This window comes from Parambassis ranga, chromosome 16 (genome assembly GCF_900634625.1).
Source record: "Parambassis ranga chromosome 16, fParRan2.1, whole genome shotgun sequence".
NCBI lineage: Eukaryota > Metazoa > Chordata > Actinopteri > Ambassidae > Parambassis > Parambassis ranga.
Window position 1 is genome coordinate 8,241,942 of NC_041036.1, and position 19,229 is coordinate 8,261,170.

The following is a 19,229-nucleotide window of genomic DNA, read 5'->3' on the forward strand; positions in this document are numbered from 1 at the left end:
GGGGTGTGTATATGCCTTATGTTGCTGTTCGCAGTTGTTGGTAATCTTACCTTTCCCTGCTTGGCAATGGTTTGAATTAGGAAGTCTGTCCTAACATTGTCCACGTTGGGGACCAAGATGGAGCTGTACTCTGGCGTAATCTCAGATGGATAAACATATTCTTCTACTCTGGTGCTCCAGTGGACCCATTGGCCTGTAAAGAACGTTTACATGCATGGTAAAAATTAAGCATGGTGTAGAGATTAACATGGAAGTGATAGATCCAAGTAATCTTCCAAGGGGACAACTGTACAACTAATGTACTGATGCTCCTAAGATGAACTATAGCATGACATGTAACGTTTCAGCTTGTCAGGGAACAGTTTCAGATAATTTTGCAGGTGACAACATTTGATCAATGCATGATTACCATCTGCCGTGACATGGTAGTCAAACATTGTGTCCTCGCTGTCAAGAGGAATGTCTGGCAGGTTTAGATGGATACTGTCATTTTCTCTGAGCCAGATCTCCATCTTCCTCCTGTCGTCCAGTTCAAGTAAAGCCCCAGTGCTCCACATCAGGGCAAAGACATACAGCCGTTCCAAGTGCTCTCTGGATAACTCACCACAGTGCTCCTGAAGAGGGACAACTATTTGATTCAAATATGACTTTTACATATAGCAAACAACACCTAATATGATCTCAAGGAGCATAAAGACAATGCAAAAACCTTTTACAGTCTGAACAAAATTGGATGACAAGATGATTAAGCAGATACAGTAAACATGCGTGTATTCTCCACCGTGAACTGGAGGTGTGATTTAACTGTCACTTTTATTATCTGTCAACGACATTAACGCATGAAGAACATTTTCTTCACAGTGAAATTAAGTTTGATGAGCTACAGCACGGATCTACTGCACCTCTCCATTCCATCCATCAGCTTGGAACTGTTCAAAATATTCAAAAGTTGTTTCTGTCAGTATAAGTACATTCTTCAGCAGTCATTTTATCTTGACAGTTTATCATTAAAATATGCTGTTAGGGTTCAGTCTGTCTCCACTGATGGGATTTCAAACTAGCTGTATTCTTACCTTTGGCGGTATGAGTCCCTGCAGCATGTTTATGCACTGCATGATGACAAAGGCCTCCAGCATGTCCATCTTGAACTCTAGTGACTGCACGCTGAAGCGGTAGAGCTCAGGGAAGGAGGAAGAGAAGAGTTCCCTCAGTGTGTCTGCCTCCTGGCGGGAACGTTTCTTTAACCAGCCCTGAGAGCAGAAGAAACATCACAGCATGAATTATTTTAAAACAATATGATGTGTGTCTGCGAGGTGCAACAATGCCCCATAGAGCACACATTCATTCAATGCTGTCACAAAATGCATCTGCAACATTGTATTTAATTGAACATAAACACAAACGGAACGCTTTAATTCACCTCTAGTATAGGGCTCCAGTTAAGCACAGAGGAGCTCATGAACACCATGCCATTGCGTGAGACTGTGGCTGGAGAGGCATTGTCAATATTATGTGGCTCAAAAACCACTTTACAGTTGGGGGCCATTGGTATACGGTCTCCATTTGCCAATGTAAGAGTTCTGTTGTCATCCAAAACTGAGTTTAGATTTTCAATCCAGATGGCATCGACTGGTCCATCCAGGACGATCCAGATGTGCTCTCCTGTGAGAGAAAACATGGTTTTTATGTGTTTACATGGCTATGAAAATGTGTGTGAGTGCTGTCACCCACATACAGAGCCAAGCATTATATACTGAATATTCATTTAGTGCATATAAAAGTGCTTCAAGTTCTGCCCGAGTTTGTTGCTGAGCCTGCAGCTGTGTGTCCTGATTATTACCTGCAGAGTCATACAGCACCAAGATCTATTGGCTCTGTGTGGTGTCTCCATAGAGAGAAAACATTGTGTGCATTCACATGCATGGGGCAGTAGTGGAGAATTCATTAATTAAGGAACTGTATAAATGAATCCTTACGTGGGGACAGGATCAGAATCTGAAAGCAAATGTTATTGTGTTGTTACTTTTTTCTCTTTGTACAGTGCAAAGAATTATGGAAATGCATTTTCTCATTTTCTTTGCTAAAGGATGGTCACGTGTCCTAAAGGAGACTTTAAACAGCTCCTATCATGGCTGTGTCATGGTTAATTCTACTTCTTTTGTTATTTATGCTCTTTTTTTTTTTCCAAGCTTTGGTATATTTGTTTTGATTAGTTTAGTCTAATATGTCTTGTTGGTTTAATTGACTTAATGTTTAGTCTTCACTTTTCTCAATTTCCTGTTGTATTTTAAAAGTCAGGTTTCCTTGTGCATGTGTGTCTGTCTTACTTCCTCTTGTTTTCCCTCCACTGTGTTGCATGTAATTGTTTCCACCTGTGTCTTGTCTCCCACTCCCAGTGTATTTAAACTGTGTGTTTCACCTTTGTGTTTGATAGCTTGTCTCTTTGCTACCTGTGTTTCTTTGCTGAGTGTTTTCTCGCGTTTCTTGTTCTCGTTTGGTTTCAGATCTTTTGTTTGTTCCTTGTTTTGTTTCCTTTGGTCCTTGGAGTTTCTGTTAGGGTTTTTTTGTTTTTGGATTTTCTGGTTTTAACTCTAATCAAAGCTCACCTTTTGTTGAACACTCTTAGCCCTTGTCTGTTGTCTGTGCTTGGGTCGTCCATTAAACATGGACTCTAATCATTATAATATGATCCACTAGCAGCTGCTTCACAAAGGATTCATTAAGGCAAATCTACTGTTTCAGAATCAGCTTAGTTGCAGTGTATGTACCATCTTTTTCCCCAGGAAACAGCCACTCCTTCCTTTGTAATGATACTCCACTTAGTAGCTTCAGCCTCATCATAACCCAACTCTATCCATATGAAAACCACAACATGGTGTTGCATAAGTGGAACATGTTCTTAAAACATCGGATGCATATTTTGACAGATAAAAGAAAACACTCGGAATGTATATTCATTCCACTGCATGCTTATATTATTAATGATATGTGTATAGAGCAGTGTAAAGATAAAACTGCTGTTGGTGGTGCTTTGAAGTATGGATGCAAGGATATCCCAAGATACAGTATTTATACTTCTACAACATACTTGGACTGGAAAGTTCTCAACCCCCGCGATCATTAGGAGGATTCCTTTAAGGAATACAGGAGTAGGCATCCTACTCATGTTTTCTCCAATATTAGGAAGATGCCTGCTTTTTTGGTCCTTTGGCAGCCATTACATTTTGTGTTCATCTTCCTATAGAGCACAACTGTTTTGAAGTCTTAAATATTGTTCTGATTTCTTCAGCTTGGTTTTTATATTGCATAAAAATAGTATACATTTTTTATAAATTTAATGACAAATACACATTTTTTCTGACCTTTTTTTGCTCTCAGTGTTTTCCTCCAAAGTGTAGAGAAGATGCCATCAGTCCAGTCATTTGTGGCTACGTCTAGTCGACCAAACATCTGAGGTGCTGTGATGGCTTTGGGGTTCATGCGCATCTCTCTGTGAGGCTGCCCACACTCTGGGATTAGAAGACGTTGACATTCTTAATATTTATTAAATAAGTGCATTCCTTATACCGAATGGTGCACACAATAAGAGGCAAGTGCATTGTCTGTATGACCCACTGTGATCCTTAGAGCATGAAAACACAGCATCAGTAGCTTAACTTCAAGACAGAAGTGTAAAAAGAAAATGCACCTTAATAATAAAACAAGGCATGCCATCAACAGATGTACAGTCTATATAGGGTAACAGTCTAAGTACAAAGTGAACATTACATTTGTTTTTAATATGAAGGGTTCTTTACAAAATCTCAGAAAATATCCACAGCATTGCTTAGTATGTATGTCAAGCTTCTGGTTAGAGAGAACATTCCTTATCCAGTAGGACAACGAGACCTAGAGAAATATCTGATAGGAGGGCAGGAGGGTAGTGAAGGCATTGATTTTATAGCCCCAACTATGTACTGACACCACTTCAGGAAAAAATCCAAAGTAGAGCAATATAAAATATATATATATAGAATATATAATATTTGAAAAATAGTATTTTAATACCCCTCCAGGTTGGTACAGAGCCAGAACGTGTTAGATTTAAGAAGTACCTGTAGTTGAAAGATAAATCTGATGTACTGCTTAAAACTGAAGGAGAAACTGCTGAGTGCGTGTGGAGGAGGAATCACTTTTTTCCACAGGACTTAGCTTTTCTATCGTTCAGAAATTGTGTTTTCCACAATTCTACTAGACAACGAGGATGATCTATCATGTATTTTTCTTCTTGTCTTATAAAGTTTACAAATTAGTGTTCATGGTAACAACATATGCTTACAGGGTGATGTGATGGCCAGCTGCAATGGACATAAGTACAACAAGATATTTTGTAAGGGGGGGAAAACAGTTTTCTGCTAAACACAGACTCACCCAAATCACGCCATAAATCCTACCTGTCATAGCTCTCATCAGTGTGTGTATACAGGTGGTCTTTCCAGCCCCACTGGGTCCCAGGGCCATCATGCCATGTCTGACCCTCTGAGTCTCAAACAGCTGGATGACCTTTAGCTTCCAGGGCGGGTGAATGATCAGATCTGCATCCTCAACCTAGCAAAATATATACATCAGCAGTTCCAAATATAGTTATCACACCTCTCAGCTGTAAGTACAATGATATGTTCTGGGTAGTACCATTAAGACAGTGTATTGAGAGAGGGCAAGGATTACAATGGAGGAGTACATTACAGTACATTACTGCAGGAGTGAAGCCCTAGATTAATAAAACACTTGCACAAAAATGCTGTGATTTAAAGACCTAGCAGCTTACTGTATCTCTTACTTTCTATTTCCACTGCACTGTGTTTTCCACTGATGCTTAGATTAGGTCCTTCACAAATGATAAATGGCACCATTTGTATCCCTATGGGTTTTATATCTTGAGGCGTTTAAGACTGACATGAAAGATACAGCGGTCTCACAGTCCATTAAGTTGTTGCTCGATTTTACTGAGGCTTTTCATTTCTCTTACACCCACCGTTTACTTTTTCCTCTGTCCTTGTTCACACTTTCTCTCTCTGTCTGTATCTCCATGCTACACAGTCCCTCTGTGTTTCATCATCTGAATTTTCACTCTCCCTTCAGGAAAAAACAAACAAACCAGACCCTCGTACCCCTACCTGTCTGTCAATTGCAGACTCTAGTTCAGGGTAGCCTGCTTTATCAAGTTGGATGCCTGGGAAGAGGTCTTCAATCAGGCTCAGGAAGAGTGGCTCATCCTCATCAATCTAAACAAACACACACAGATGCATGCAAAAAACACAAATACAGCAGGGATTTACTTTGGCTTGAATGCATGTTTGATTTTCTCATCTGTGTATTTTGATTGTTTTTAATTAATTAGACCTTTTCCTCTGTGTACTTAATATTCATCTTCCCTTGAATTTTTATCAAATGAAAGCATATGTATTTAATTTATTATTATATACTGACCAGTTTGGAAAGGTTCATGTCCCTCAGAACCCTCATGACGATGGTGGACTCCGTGTCACTAGGGTTGGCTCGCTTGGCGGCTCCCAGTGTTCGCAGAACGGACAGAATATTCCGCAGGCCAAAGTCATAGTGAACCTGTACAATCACAATACCATTGTAAGTTCATTGAGTTTGCAGATAGCTGTGTAAAACCCTGTGATAGACATCAGCGATTCAGAAATCACTGCATTAACTAATTGAGTTCCACAACATGGCACATTATACTGATAATTCTGCACCCTCTTACTGGAGAAGCCTGTCACTGAGAAGTGTCATTATATATGAGCACCTGCTGTGTTTACCTTTATTGCAAATTGCATCATTTATCATTACACTCTGTGTGTCAGCCAGCCTTTTTATAGATTCTGAGGATGTATGTATGTAGATCAAAACAGCAAGGAGCCTGTGAAATGTCCCCACTGACGGTTTACCTACAGTCATCCTACTGCATCTAGAACTTCATTTTCTTACCTGCTTGGAGAGTTGTTCCTCACAGAGCTTGTAAAGGGTGAAGAACTTGCGTGCCAACTCCATGTTATCTATGAAGCCACAACTAGCCAGCTTTACTCTAATGATAATTTGACGGTCTGGGACCATCATGGCCACAGAGCGGAAGTTGATCTTCAAGTTCTCAGGAAGCTCCTGGCGGCCTGCATAACCTGGGTTCTGAGAAGATGCAAAATGAGACCTTTAGTAATAAATATGTGTAGACATTATTATAAATAATAATACATCTAGACAAGGCAAAAGACAGAAAAACATGGCAGATTAAAACATGTTAAGATAACCAACTATGTTTTGTAACTTGTTGAGTTTGTAACGGAATAGAATAGAAGTACTGTGTTTAGGGTTGGGCGGTATCCAAAGCAAAGAGGCTGAGATGGACCACGGAGTGAAAACATTAAAAAAAGTACACTCGTAGTCCGTCAGCACACGTTTCACTGAGATCTACTCTCTGCACTTCATCACGATGGTATTGATCCACGTTATAACGTTCATACTTGGATGTGGGAATAAAGCAGCAAATTTTGTAATTGCTTTATTCTTTGAGACATTAATATTAAGTTGTGCATTTGCAATGCCTTGATTTTAGTGAGGTTAGTACACAGTTATAACCATAAATGCAATGATACTAAAAATTGGCATATGTTTTGTTTCTGTGTTTCAGTTTTCGGCCTTGGATTCCTCATTTTCGGTTTTGGTCTCGGCCAAGAATTTTCATTTCGGTGCATCCCTTGTAAATACCGTGCCATTTTAATTTTCATGCTGGTAGCACGCTGCGTTATTAAACTTGTATGAGCCGCCAGTCCCAATGCGTTTTTGTTTTGGTAATTTTATCACATTAAGAATGCAGCCTTGTGCAGTATTTATATTAAAAGTTACGCATGATAATAAAGACACTTGTCCGGTAAACTAAAAACTTGCCGGTCACATTTTCCGCTGCCAAGTTTTTCTAATGGAAACAATTAAAGTTATAAATGTAAGGCTCAGACGGCACCAAACTGTTGGCTTGTGCCTACATCATTCAGAAACTAAATACCATCTCAGCTCTGGCTCGTCCTTTAAAGCGCAGCAGTGTTCTTCTAAGGGACCAGGTCACAGGTGCGACTATAGCACTCTCTCTCTCTCTCTCTCTCTCTCTCTTTGCCGCGCTGTCAAGTCATGTTCATAAACTTTATCAAACGTCTCCAAAAGTAAAATATATTATACTACTGAAGTAAAACTGAAGATTCAACCACACAAGGCATCAAATAAAATATGTTTAATATTTGATCCTTATCTTCTATATAAGTGGATTGCATTTTTTTTATTGACAGTATTAAAAATGATACCACCGCTACCTGTGTGCCTCGCCGCGAATACCTTAATACCACCCAACCCTAACTGTATTCATCCTAAGGTGGGAAATTCTGCCACATACACACTATAGGTGCTCTCACAGCCTGCAGAGGCTTTTTTATTTAATGATGATGATCATACATGTATCAGCTAGTTAAGTCCCTATGCACACAGTTCAGATCCTTCCTTTCATAGTCCGCCTTTGATTATTTTGTGTGTCTACACACACACAATGTGGGTTCAATCAGTGGTAAGATCCCCACAGATTTTTGTCCCAATACTGACACAGGTCCCCATGGGTCAGTCAACATTCAAGCAGTCCTACACACACAGAGTAAAAAAAATAACTGATCTCTGACTCCTTTCATCATAGGGGGAAATGATTCCTTTGTTCACTGTTTAATGACTTGCATTGGGAGTTAAACTACACTAAAAAGATGGTGACCTAACTACTATTTGAATGATGTTGTGTTTTGATGTTGTATTCTACAAACTGGGCTGCAATGTTCAAACTTAAGTATCAAATCCCAATCCTGTTTGTTGGTTGAAATTAAATATATCTTGATGCTGCAAATCCTAATAATAAAAATAATAATAATAATACCTAATTCTTAGATAAAGTATATATTCTAGTTAGTTTAGAAAAGACATAGTGTCACTGACCATTGTAAGGAAGATGCCAAACTCTGGGTTCATATCCACATTATCTCCATCGGTGAAAACAAAGTTTTTGCGGCGTTCCTTTTTGCAGGTGAGAACTATTGCAATCTGCTGGGCTGCCACAGACAGAACTGGTAGATCAATGCGGTTGAATTCATCGAAACAGCCCCACGAACCAGACTGAGCCAGACCTGGATATCAAACATTTTCAAACTTAGTCATTAAATTCACAAACAAAAAGGAACTCTATCATCATTTTTCTTTCGGTGATTTCTTACCTTTGAATATTCTTCCCAATCCTCTGAAATCCATTTGATCCGAACAGTTGAATACCACAACGTACTTTCCCAGACACCGACCCATGTCTTTTATGGTCTCTGTCTTTCCTAAAAGCAAAAAAAAAGAATGTTCCTTGCATATTTTTATGTTAAAAATTAAAAGCTCTTATTTCAAAGAAACTCCAAAACCCATCTTTTTATCAAGTAGTACCCACATGACCTCACTAAAGTGATTCTGCTCTTGTGATTTTGAAATACATAACATGCACCTTTTTTATCAGTCTTTGAGCAACCCTTGGGATTGCTCATGGACCAACTTCTTTTCACTATTTCATTCTGTTCCCACATGCAAAATCCAAGTGGTCAATTCCACTTTTAAAAAACAGATTTTTCAGTCTTACCTGTTCCTGCTGGACCAGCGGGGGCGCCTCCCATACTCATACCGAGAGCCTGGGCTAAGGTGATGTAGCACCTGAGCAACGTAGACACATACAGAGGTTATGAGGTTTTAGATGTTTTTATTTTCTCTTCAATTCATCACACTGTACAGCTAATGTGATGTGAAACTCCACAGGGGGGTTAGGGGGGTCAGGCACAAACCAAAGAACACTGCCTCTGCAGCTAATGGGGATTCAGTGTTTTGCTTGGGGATACTTCAGCAGTGAGGATGACTGACAACAGGACCTGACCCTGGCCCCCTGGCTCAGCACTGGTCCCCCTGTTCATCACATAGCTGGCCTCCAGTCAAAAATGATGGTACAACTGTGCTCATGACATATTTTGTGTCCTTCAGAGATTGTAGAAAAGTCACCACATACCATAACAAACATCACTAAAATTATTTTCTAATCATCATCCTTTTGCTATTTCAGCCTTTTTTTTAAACCAGAGGATTTGAGGGATGGAAGAAAAACACAGAAAAGCACATACAAAGTGAAGAGAATGAATCAGCCTGTGGTTTCAGGCAGGCAAAGATAGCAGTGTGAAAATCAGGACTCTCTTGGTGCCTTTGGCCATAAGGGCAGCATGCCACTTCTTTGGAGAGCTGCTGTCTGATGTCTGCTGGTAGCTCCCTCCCTGCCACTGTCCCCTCACATCTCCTTCTCCCTGTCTCTACTAATCTTTCTTTCTCTCTGTCCCTTCTCATATTTCTCCCTCTCTGTGTCTGTTAGGCTGACACTGGTTGTTAGTGGACTGCTGCCTCCTTCAAACCGTCTGATTCTCTTCTTCTCTCGCTGTCACTCATCCCTACTTTCAGGGACAGAGGTGATGATCACTGTGCAAGAGTGCCTGCTCCTCCTCTCTGTTTTGTTTCTTTTTGAAACTCTGAAATCAAATCATTAGTCAGCCACAAAAACTGTAATACATTTCATAAGAATTTATGTTATTGGCCTCATTTGTATGATACACGGTTGCCAGCACATATCTGAAGCAGTTTGATAACAGACAATTTTGTTGTTGTCATAAAATAGTCTCTTTTCTTCTGATTCTCTAACCTCACTAATGACCAGTCTTCCCTGATCCACAACAAGGACCATGCCCTTTAAATCCTTGTCAGTCATTCTTATTGGTTGCTATGTGTGTAACATGCAGCATAAACAGTATCAGGCACAAAGATAGTCATATTTTCTGCAGAATTATCCCCAGGTTGTTTTGTGCAAAAAAAAAATGTGCTGACAGTGTTTATCAAGTTTATATGAGAATGAGTGCATACCTGTCAGTCAAAGGTGTGATGACGAGCCTTTCAGTGCAGCCTAAGAATTCATTCTGGTATATAAAGCCCACATCTGTGATGTTGATGATCATCTTGTCTGAGTCCTCATTGAAGTAGAAACGGCACTGCTTTAGCCACTCAAAGTCATTGGGGCTTTTAATGTGTAACCGGCACTAGTTGGTAGTAAAGGTAAAGATGAGAGAAAAAAAGAGAGAGGAGGAAGATAAAAGCATGGATAGAGAGGGGAGCAGGAAATGGCAAGTGAAGAATAAGAAATTAAAGAGCACCGCTCAGGAGAGGATGTGAGGTGAGAGATAAAAGCAGGAAAACAGAAAATTTGAGGGTTGGAAGGGCATGATGCATGAGGTGACAGAAAGTTGGGTGACAGAAAGGTTACATTAAAAATGTGTCAAGAAAAGAGTCATATAAGATGATGATCAAAGGAGATGAAAATGGTTTAGAATGAGGGAAAAGGGTAGGGGAAAAGAATGATAGCAGGAAAGAGAAGAGAGTGCGTGGACATCAGTTATACATTGGCAGAAAGATAAAGAGAAGGTGATGAGCACAGCAATGAAATTAAATAATAAAACATGTGAGGGGTGAGGACAGTGGGATGGAAAATTTGTTTAATATGATAGCAAAAAGATGAGAAGAGAGGACAAGAGAATAATTAATACAGGTATGAGGTATTAAATATAACATGATATAAAACAAATTACAATATTAAGTATCTCCACAGTTTTTGTATTCAAGGAAGGAGAACTCTATCTCTGGGACTAAGTAATACTTAGTGGCCATTTAAACACTTCGAGGACTTAAGATTTAAGACTATGCAGTAAACACATTTGATATTCTGACATCACAGCCCAAGGGAGTGTGTATATCAAACACAGTTTTACAAAGTGGTATCTAACTTGAGCTGGAGATTTTAATTAGATAAAAACTCAAGCAGAAATAGTAGCGAGCTTATGTGTCTCCTTCAGCGAAATGCAGTGTACTAAAGCACATCCCCCTTCTGATGTCTCTTTGCTGTGTACTTACCAGCTCATCAAATATGTCCCTCTGGTGTACATGGATAGTAATGAGGGTCTCATATTTGGTCCTCTCTACGGCCTCCAGGTCTCTTGTGGTCATGTCAATCAGCGTGTTGAGCAGATCCAGAAAGAGCTGGTTGGTTTTAGGCATCATGCGGCGATCATATCGGGCATTAGTCAGAGCCTCCTCAGAGTCTCTTGTCCATATCATTTGGATACCCAGCAGACCTACCTGGAGGATATATAGAAATCACCATTATTATAGACTACAGTTAAACAGAAATTCTCCAGGAAATTATTCATTCTGTGACCTACTTGGGAAGGGAAGGAGTTAAGGAACTCAATGAGCTGGAAGCCTGAATCCTGGATAGCCAGAGCAGCCTGTCGGATCACCAGGTGCAAAGATCTCTGGGATTCTTTCAGCAGAGCATTGAGCCACACTTCCACATTCCCCTCTGCTGTCACAGGACGCTCCAGCTCCACAGTCTCCCCCTCTCGTGATGACACAGCCAGAATACGGTCATATGCCTGACACAATAAGATATATCAGTATCATACCTTGGTTTTGCTGTCAAAATGTATAAAAGATGCCATCTTGTAAAATTGACCTTTTCATGGAATCGGACGGATTTAATGTTGTCGAACACATTAAGAAGGTGGGCCTGGATGGTGTGGGAGTCAGAGGCCTGGCCCAGGATCTCCAGCAGGGCAGGGTCAGAGACAAAGAAGAAACGAGGAAAAAGCAGACGCTTCTTCTCCAAATAGCTGTTTGATGATATGATGCAGAAAACATGTTCTCATCTCAAAGCAGCAGAACAGACAACAAGTAAAACCAGACAGCTCGCAGTGAATCATAAAAAGGAATCATCTACACAGCCTGTCATTTTTTGTTGTTACTGTGTGAGTGGTTTTAGGGTTTCAGTCCTTTGTACTCACCCTGTAAGTGACTTCTGACAGATCTCCAGTTGTTCAAGGAGGTGAGGAAGCAACTGTCCCATGGTCTCATCTCCCACACATGACTGTACTACATTGGGCATTTCATGGGCTCGCATCATGATCTTCACCCATGATTTATCAATGTTGGAGAACCGTTTCGCTTCCTAAGATGAATTAATAAATTAAGGAATTCTTCCAGCGTCACAGGTAATGTTAGTGAGCTTTTTTGTGTTTTAATGTGTAAAAAATGTGAATTTGGTGTGCTTTTTAGGTTTGAGCATAATAGCCATAGAAAATTCTGCCTTTAATAATGAACATTGTAAAAGAATCAAGAATTCTCTGTTATCTTATTTACCTTGGGCAACTGTTTAGCAATGTCTCCACCCACAAACACAGCCTCCAGGTAGATCCATAGGTTCTGGACAGTCATCCAGTGTTCAATGATATCAGTGGTGTTGGAAAGATTCTGAACCCACTTCTGAATCTGGCCTTTAAACGGGGTGTTGTACCTGAGAGAGTTAACACACTTGTATTGGTATACAAGGCAATGAGATCACAATCCTCCATGTGTACGGTAGTGCAACACTTAAATTTTATTGCCCTCATCAAACTCAATGATGATTATGAGAATCAAGGCTCACATACCTGTTGCTCATGAGAGACCCCAGAATCATTAGGCTGTCTTCCATGCTGGTAATGATCTCTGATGTGCTGTCTCCTCTCAGCAGTAGCTCTCCGCGGGTTTTAAAGTTGGCAAATGTAAATGTCTTGTTGTCCCATTCAGCAATGACTTGCTTCAGCTTCTGCTCAATGTCCCGCTCTTTCACAGCACTGATACAGATATCCTGTATAAGGATGCAAAACATGTTTGAATATTATCAATACTATACATTTATACATTTAGTGTAATTAATCTTACCTCAATCTCTTCTTTATACTTGAGTAGAGGAGCCTCCATAATGTTACGCAGCTTGAATGTATCAGTTTCCACCTCAAAGGTGTGCCCAGTCACCTGGACACAAAAACTGAATTAAAATCAGATTTTTAAAGATATTTAAAGTTCAACCTCATTGCGATGACTCCGTTGTAAGTGTGAATAACAGCCAACAGCTACAAGTGCTCTGATAGTTATACACTCAACAAAAATATAAACGCAACACTTTTTTTTTTGCTCCCATGTTTCATGAGATGGACTTGAAGATCTAAACTTCATTCCAGATACACAATATTACCATTCCTCTCAAACATTGTTCACAAATCTGTCTAAATGTGTGATAGTGAGCACTTTGCTGCTTTGCTGAGATAATCCATCCCACCTCACAGGTGTGCCACATCAAGATGCTGATCTGACATCATGATTAGTGCACAGGTGTACCTTAAACTGCCCACAATAAAAGGCCACCCTGAAATGTGCATTTTGTTTCTGCTTTATTGGCGGTCTGGGGACTCAGAACCAGTCAGTATCTGGTGTGACCACCATTTGCCTCATGCAGTGCAACACATCTTCTTCGCATAGAGTTTATCAGATTGTCTATTGTGGCCTGTGGAATGTTGGTCCACTCCTCTTCAATGGCTGTGCGAAGTTGCTGGATATTAGTGGGAACTGGTGCACGCTGTCGTATATGCCGGTCAAGCACATCCCAAACATGTTCAATGGGTGACATGTCCGGTGAGTATGCTGGCCATGCAAGAACTGGGACATTTTCAGCTTCCAAGAATTGTGTACAGATCCTTGCAACATGGGGCCGTGCATTATCTTGCTGAAACATGAGGTGATGTTCATGGATGTATGGCACAACAATGGGCCTCAGGATCTCATCACGGTATCTCTGTGCATTCAAAATGCCATCAATAAAATGCACCTGTGTTCTTCGTCCATAACAGATGCCTGCCCATACCATGACCCCACCACCACCATGGGCCACTCGATCCACAACATTGACATCAGCAAAGCGCTCACCCACACGACGCCACACACGCTGTCTGCCATCTGCCCTGAACAATGTAAACCGAGATTCATCCGTGAAGAGAACACCTCTCCAACGTGCTAGACGCCATCGAATGTGAGCATTTGCCCACTCAAGTCTGTTACGGCGACGATCTGGAGTCAGGTTAAGACCCCGATGAGGATGACGAGCATGCAGTTGAGCTTCCCTGAGACGGTTTCTGACAGTTTGTGCAGAAATTGTTTGGTTATGCAAACCAATTGTTTCAGCAGCTGTCTGAGTGGCTGGTCTCAGACGATCTCGGAGGTGAACCTGCTGGATGTGGAGGTCCTGGGCTGGTGTGGTTACTCGTGGTCTGCGGTTGTGAGGCCGGTTGGATGTACTGCCATATTCTCTGAAACGCCTTTGGAGACGGCTTATGGTGGAGAAATGAACATTCAATGCACGAGCAACAGATCTGGTTGACATTCCTGCTGTCAGCATGCCAATTGCACGCTCCCTCAATGCTTGTGGCATCTGTGGCATTTTGCTGTGAGACAAAACTGCACATTTCAGGGTGGCCTTTTATTGTGGGCAGTTTGAGGTACACCTGTGCACTAATCATGATGTCAGATCAGCATCTTGATGTGGCACACCTGTGAGGTGGGATGGATTATCTCAGCAAAGCAGAAGTGCTCACTATCACACATTTAGACAGATTTGTGAACAATGTTTGAGAGGAATGGTAATATTGTGTATCTGGAATGAAGTTTAGATCTTCAAGTCCATCTCATGAAACATGGGAGCAAAAACAAAAGTGTTGCGTTTATATTTTTGTTGAGTGTATATATTTCACTAACCTCGGTTATTCTCTTCCAGTGGCGTGTCATCATAGCTTTGTTGGTCATGAGTTCCAGCAGGGGGCAGCACTCACTGAATTCATCAATTGTTTTCTTTAGATCCTGAAAGGCCTGCCACTCCTTCAGAGCACGAGGCAACTTACGACACCTGGTAGTTCACAAGATACAAAGCTGATCACTAAAAATTCTACATGATATTAGGCAGAAGTAGCTGTAAATTATTTAACCCTATTAGATATATACTCCATTACCCTAGCCAACATTATTAAAATTGCATACTGTTTGTAGGTAAATATTACAAGTTACTAATAATTTAGCTGGGAAGTGGTTATGGCATAAACGTTACATCTCTGTAACTTCTCAGATATTAATTCATGTGAAACACAGTTCAGAAGTTCATGCACCAGTTTATCCAACCTAAAGCAACACCTTTAAAACTGATAGACAACATTTCTGTCTTCTCCAACTTTTACATCAACACATAATCCCCTTGTGACTGCTAACTTTTTTTCAACCTTTAACTGCTTTCTCACTGTCAGGAGAGGAGACAAAAGTGGAGACATACTGAACATCAAAACAATTTTTTTCCCTTTGGATATATTTTTTTCTGATTGACCTCTACTGCATGGTGTAACCATTATAGAGGACAGAACCCAAAGATAAGTGTTCCAACCTTGTCTGAAAGTCTAGTAGCTCATTATTGATCTTCTCAATGTGGATGTCAGCCCAGAGGATATCATAGTAACCGTTGACTGTTTCAATGACATTGTTGTAAAGGCCATACAACTTTTGCAGCAGAGTCAGCTGCTTTCTGATCTCCAACAGCTGAGGATGCTGGGTAACAGGTAGTCCAAACAGCTCCTCTCCACCTGTGTAAGTAATGTACTTCCTAAACAGGTTGTCAAATCGGTTCTGTAGGAGGTAACAGCAAGAAAAACAGCTCAGATGCTGCATATTGGCAAATTATATATCTATAATTTCAGTAATTTATGCCTAGATGACATCACATCAGTAACAAACCTGGAACATGATGAGTCTATCACTGGCATCCTGAGGAGCCAGCCCCACCACCATGGGACCATCCTTCAGAGAGGAAAAATGAAAATATGTGCTGTAATTTAAAGAAACTTCATGTTGTAAAGTGACCAGAAACGTCTCCTTTCTTTACCTTTTCATATTCCTGGTAAAAGTGCTGACAGTCCTCCAGAAAGGTCTCCACATTGCCAACTAGTTCTCCTCTAAAGTTTGGCTGTAAGGCCACAAGCTCGTTTTGTACCTCAGTGCTGCGGGTCAGCAGCTTTTCCCAGGTGTAACGCAGGGTATCCACCTTCTCTGCCTCTTCTTTGGCTATTGACAGTTCATATTTATGAAGCATTGCATAGGATTCCTGTGAGAAAGAACAAAATGAAGTCACCTATAAGTCCCAGCACCTTTTTCTTACTGAATTTCTGCCACACTGTAGCTAAGTTTCACAAACATGATTCAACATAAACACTTTGATAAACTCAAATACTAAAATGCTACAATGACATTTCTATTACTAAAGGTCCAGATATAGACACTAAGCATTCAAACACAGTGAAATTCCCACTCAGCTGCCATTAGGCATGAAAGGCATACTGCAGTGGTATACCTCTATGGGCCCAACTTGAAAATCAATTGATATTTGGTGCTCTCGGATCTCTTTAAGTGCAGCCATGGCAACACGAATGTCGTCCAGGTCTTTGATTTGTCGATTCAGTTTCTTTCCTGCTTCATCCACAAAAGTAAAGATCTGCTCCATCTCTGAGCGATATTTCCTGTTACAGGCGAGTCCATAATCCACCATCCAGTTCTTGGTTTCAGCAGCGAGGGACATTTTTAGAGGGGCTGGGACAAAGAAACAGATATGAACATGCTAACTGCCTGGAAGTGTCTGGAATTATGCTGGTGGTAAATATACAGTCTAACCTGTGAACAGAGCCAAGGCCCCGACAGTGATGTATTCTGGTTCAGAGTTTATTTCCTGCTCCAGATCTCGATAGAAAAGGATCTGACTCTCAAACTCTGATAGCAATGGACTTTCCTGGATGAATCTATGGGGGGAAATACATGACAATATGCCATCTAAGAGTCAGATGTGAGTGAGAAATTCAGGTTAACCTACTTCCGCATGGTGACTTCATGGTCCTTTTTCCAGATGTGATGGTAGCGGCTAAAATGGTTGAGGGCATTCATCACGTCCTGCACAATAAGAAAAAAAAAAATTACCTTTAGATGACACAAATGTAGTTTGGAATAACTATTGTAGTCCTGTAGGTGTTATGTTTTGTAGACGTTACCTTTTTTGTGGATGTGATGGAGGAGTTGAGAACAGACACAAGTTTGACTATCTCCTTGTTCTCAGATAAACTCTTATAGTAATTTCTGGTTTGGAATGGGATGGCCTGGATTGCAGTTGCTGAAATATCAGAGATGCTGCCATCTAGAAAATATATCATTTAGACAGTTAACAGAATATATACATTATTGCAGGTTTAAAGGAGATCAATATAAATGACAAGTTTTTTTGTCCTTTCTAAAATACATAACAATTCTAGGATATCTAATAAAAAGCTTTTTTTCAGTGAACCACTGTGGGGCCTTTTTTATGTATTAGGTGAAAAATTACAACCGAAATCCTGTAGAAATACTCCTTCTTTAGAGTTTTTGTCCAAAATAATGTCTTGTGTGGTCCATTGCAATGGTTTGAACTTTCTATTCATTGCCCAAGTCACATATCCTCTGATTCTATAGGACATGTGAAAGTGAATGTCCATGTTCCCTCCAGACAATCATTTTCTCTGTCACATCGCCATAAATTATGATGCAATTTCACCATATTAACTCTACGCTGTAGTGACTGAATGGCAGGTCTATTCTTCTGTAGTGCCTTTCATCCAAATCTACTGACAAATCACATCCAACATCCTTATCACATGTGGTTTTGCTCTGCTGAGCTGTGAAATAAGGAGATCTGATGGGTGTGGGGAACAATGTGAATAAATGTCAAAACAGAATAAAATGGATGTAGAGACAAATTGCTGAGTTGGTGAACTGCTGTTGTTAACTTGTACCAGCCAGGCTTCTGTATGTTGTTGCTCCATCCTCTGAATCACTCTCAGAACTGCCTTGTTTCAGAGCCGCCATTCGTCTTTCACTCATTTTTCTCTGCAAAAATTAAGAGAATCAGTCAGGAGTTGTTGACAAAATATTGAGTGCATTAGATATAGTTACAGCAGCACTCAGCACAAATTATAATTAAATTAAAGCCACCTTTGAGATCCTTTCCTTGCTCCACTGGCCGACTCCTTTGCAGACACTGACTATACACTCCACAGCTCGGTTTAGAGCCTGCTGAACCTCCTCCAGAGTTGGAACCATTGCAATGTTGGGGATGGAGAGGTTCACGTTGACTCTGAAGATTGCCTGCTCACCACTGCTTTTGCCATAGCTGTGTGACTTACTTTCGGCTACAGGAGGAGAGAGAAAGAGAAAATATGATGGGATTTAAAGTTGTGAATTTTGTGAAGTCAGATCAGAACAGGCAAGCCAGACTATCTGATACCTGAAAGTGCAAAAAATTGTGGTCACATAGACATGCCAGGATAAAAGTGATTAAGAGCTATCTTTGGAGTTGGTGAAAGCATTGCTGATAGTGTGTCAGGTTTTGTATTTTGTACTTTATGGTAATATTTTACATGACAACACCCACCCACGAAGTGCATGGGTGTGGAGCTCTGTATGCGCTTGCGAAGCATCTCTAGGGTGTTCCGTGTTAATCTGAGCAAGGCATCCACATTGCAGTGGTTGAAGTACGAAAGCAGCTCCTGGGCTTCTTCTTCCATCACCTCCATCAAATCCCTTTTCTTCTTCCTCATCAGCAAGGGAGAGGAAGGGCCAACACTAGCAGGAGGCAGCAACGTATTTCTAGAGAAGAGATGGCTCTCTGAGTGGCCCTCATCTGCACCTAAGGACATGATCATTTTTAGCAACAGAAACTTTACATATTGATCGTCGTTCATTGATTTTGCCATTTCTAAGGTAACCTTCTTTCTAGCTTTCTGCATTACACCTTATCATATCCTGCTCTATTTGATGTTGAAAGGAATATACCTTCACTCTCATCGTGGTCTATGGCCTTGCTCCCAGTGCAACTTTCTTCATCAGCTTTCTCCACCTCCTTTGTCTGATTATGATCAAACTCCAGCAGCATGTTGATCAGTTCATTTGCAGCCTCCTCCACGAGTGAGCTCTTAGTGTGGAGATTCTGGGCTTGTTTTATGCACAAGTCCTATACATATATGTAAATACAGAATGATAGGCTGTACAAGAGTCATCCCTCATCAATAATTAATTATTATAATTGATTATAATTCAGAGAATAAACTTCAATTCAAAAGCATACTTTAAGAAATTTTAAGCATCAAAGCCTATATATAGTTCTATATAGTTAT

General features: G+C 40.5%; 1 protein-coding gene across 1 annotated transcript in view; it reads right to left on the reverse strand.

Annotated features, from left to right (window-relative positions):
- The window catches only part of dnah5 (dynein, axonemal, heavy chain 5), a 68,144-nt gene that overhangs the window by 35,874 nt on the left and 13,041 nt on the right, over window positions 1–19,229 (reverse strand). Inside the window, exons 21-52 of the mRNA XM_028424940.1 lie at window positions 18,931–19,066; window positions 18,488–18,742; window positions 18,049–18,245; window positions 17,850–17,943; window positions 17,076–17,218; window positions 16,901–16,977; window positions 16,705–16,829; window positions 16,388–16,623; window positions 15,923–16,141; window positions 15,775–15,837; window positions 15,428–15,666; window positions 14,755–14,902; window positions 12,889–12,981; window positions 12,615–12,814; window positions 12,325–12,478; window positions 11,970–12,133; window positions 11,642–11,798; window positions 11,349–11,561; window positions 11,041–11,265; window positions 10,000–10,172; window positions 8,687–8,757; window positions 8,286–8,393; window positions 8,011–8,198; window positions 5,980–6,174; window positions 5,470–5,604; window positions 5,157–5,264; window positions 4,434–4,587; window positions 3,363–3,509; window positions 1,421–1,662; window positions 1,074–1,250; window positions 410–614; window positions 51–193 (exon numbers count right to left, since the gene is read on the reverse strand). Of these exons, the coding sequence (XP_028280741.1) occupies window positions 51–193; window positions 410–614; window positions 1,074–1,250; window positions 1,421–1,662; window positions 3,363–3,509; window positions 4,434–4,587; window positions 5,157–5,264; window positions 5,470–5,604; window positions 5,980–6,174; window positions 8,011–8,198; window positions 8,286–8,393; window positions 8,687–8,757; window positions 10,000–10,172; window positions 11,041–11,265; window positions 11,349–11,561; window positions 11,642–11,798; window positions 11,970–12,133; window positions 12,325–12,478; window positions 12,615–12,814; window positions 12,889–12,981; window positions 14,755–14,902; window positions 15,428–15,666; window positions 15,775–15,837; window positions 15,923–16,141; window positions 16,388–16,623; window positions 16,705–16,829; window positions 16,901–16,977; window positions 17,076–17,218; window positions 17,850–17,943; window positions 18,049–18,245; window positions 18,488–18,742; window positions 18,931–19,066 (5,184 nt within the window). The remainder of the gene's footprint in view (window positions 1–50; window positions 194–409; window positions 615–1,073; window positions 1,251–1,420; window positions 1,663–3,362; window positions 3,510–4,433; window positions 4,588–5,156; window positions 5,265–5,469; window positions 5,605–5,979; window positions 6,175–8,010; window positions 8,199–8,285; window positions 8,394–8,686; window positions 8,758–9,999; window positions 10,173–11,040; window positions 11,266–11,348; window positions 11,562–11,641; window positions 11,799–11,969; window positions 12,134–12,324; window positions 12,479–12,614; window positions 12,815–12,888; window positions 12,982–14,754; window positions 14,903–15,427; window positions 15,667–15,774; window positions 15,838–15,922; window positions 16,142–16,387; window positions 16,624–16,704; window positions 16,830–16,900; window positions 16,978–17,075; window positions 17,219–17,849; window positions 17,944–18,048; window positions 18,246–18,487; window positions 18,743–18,930; window positions 19,067–19,229) is intronic.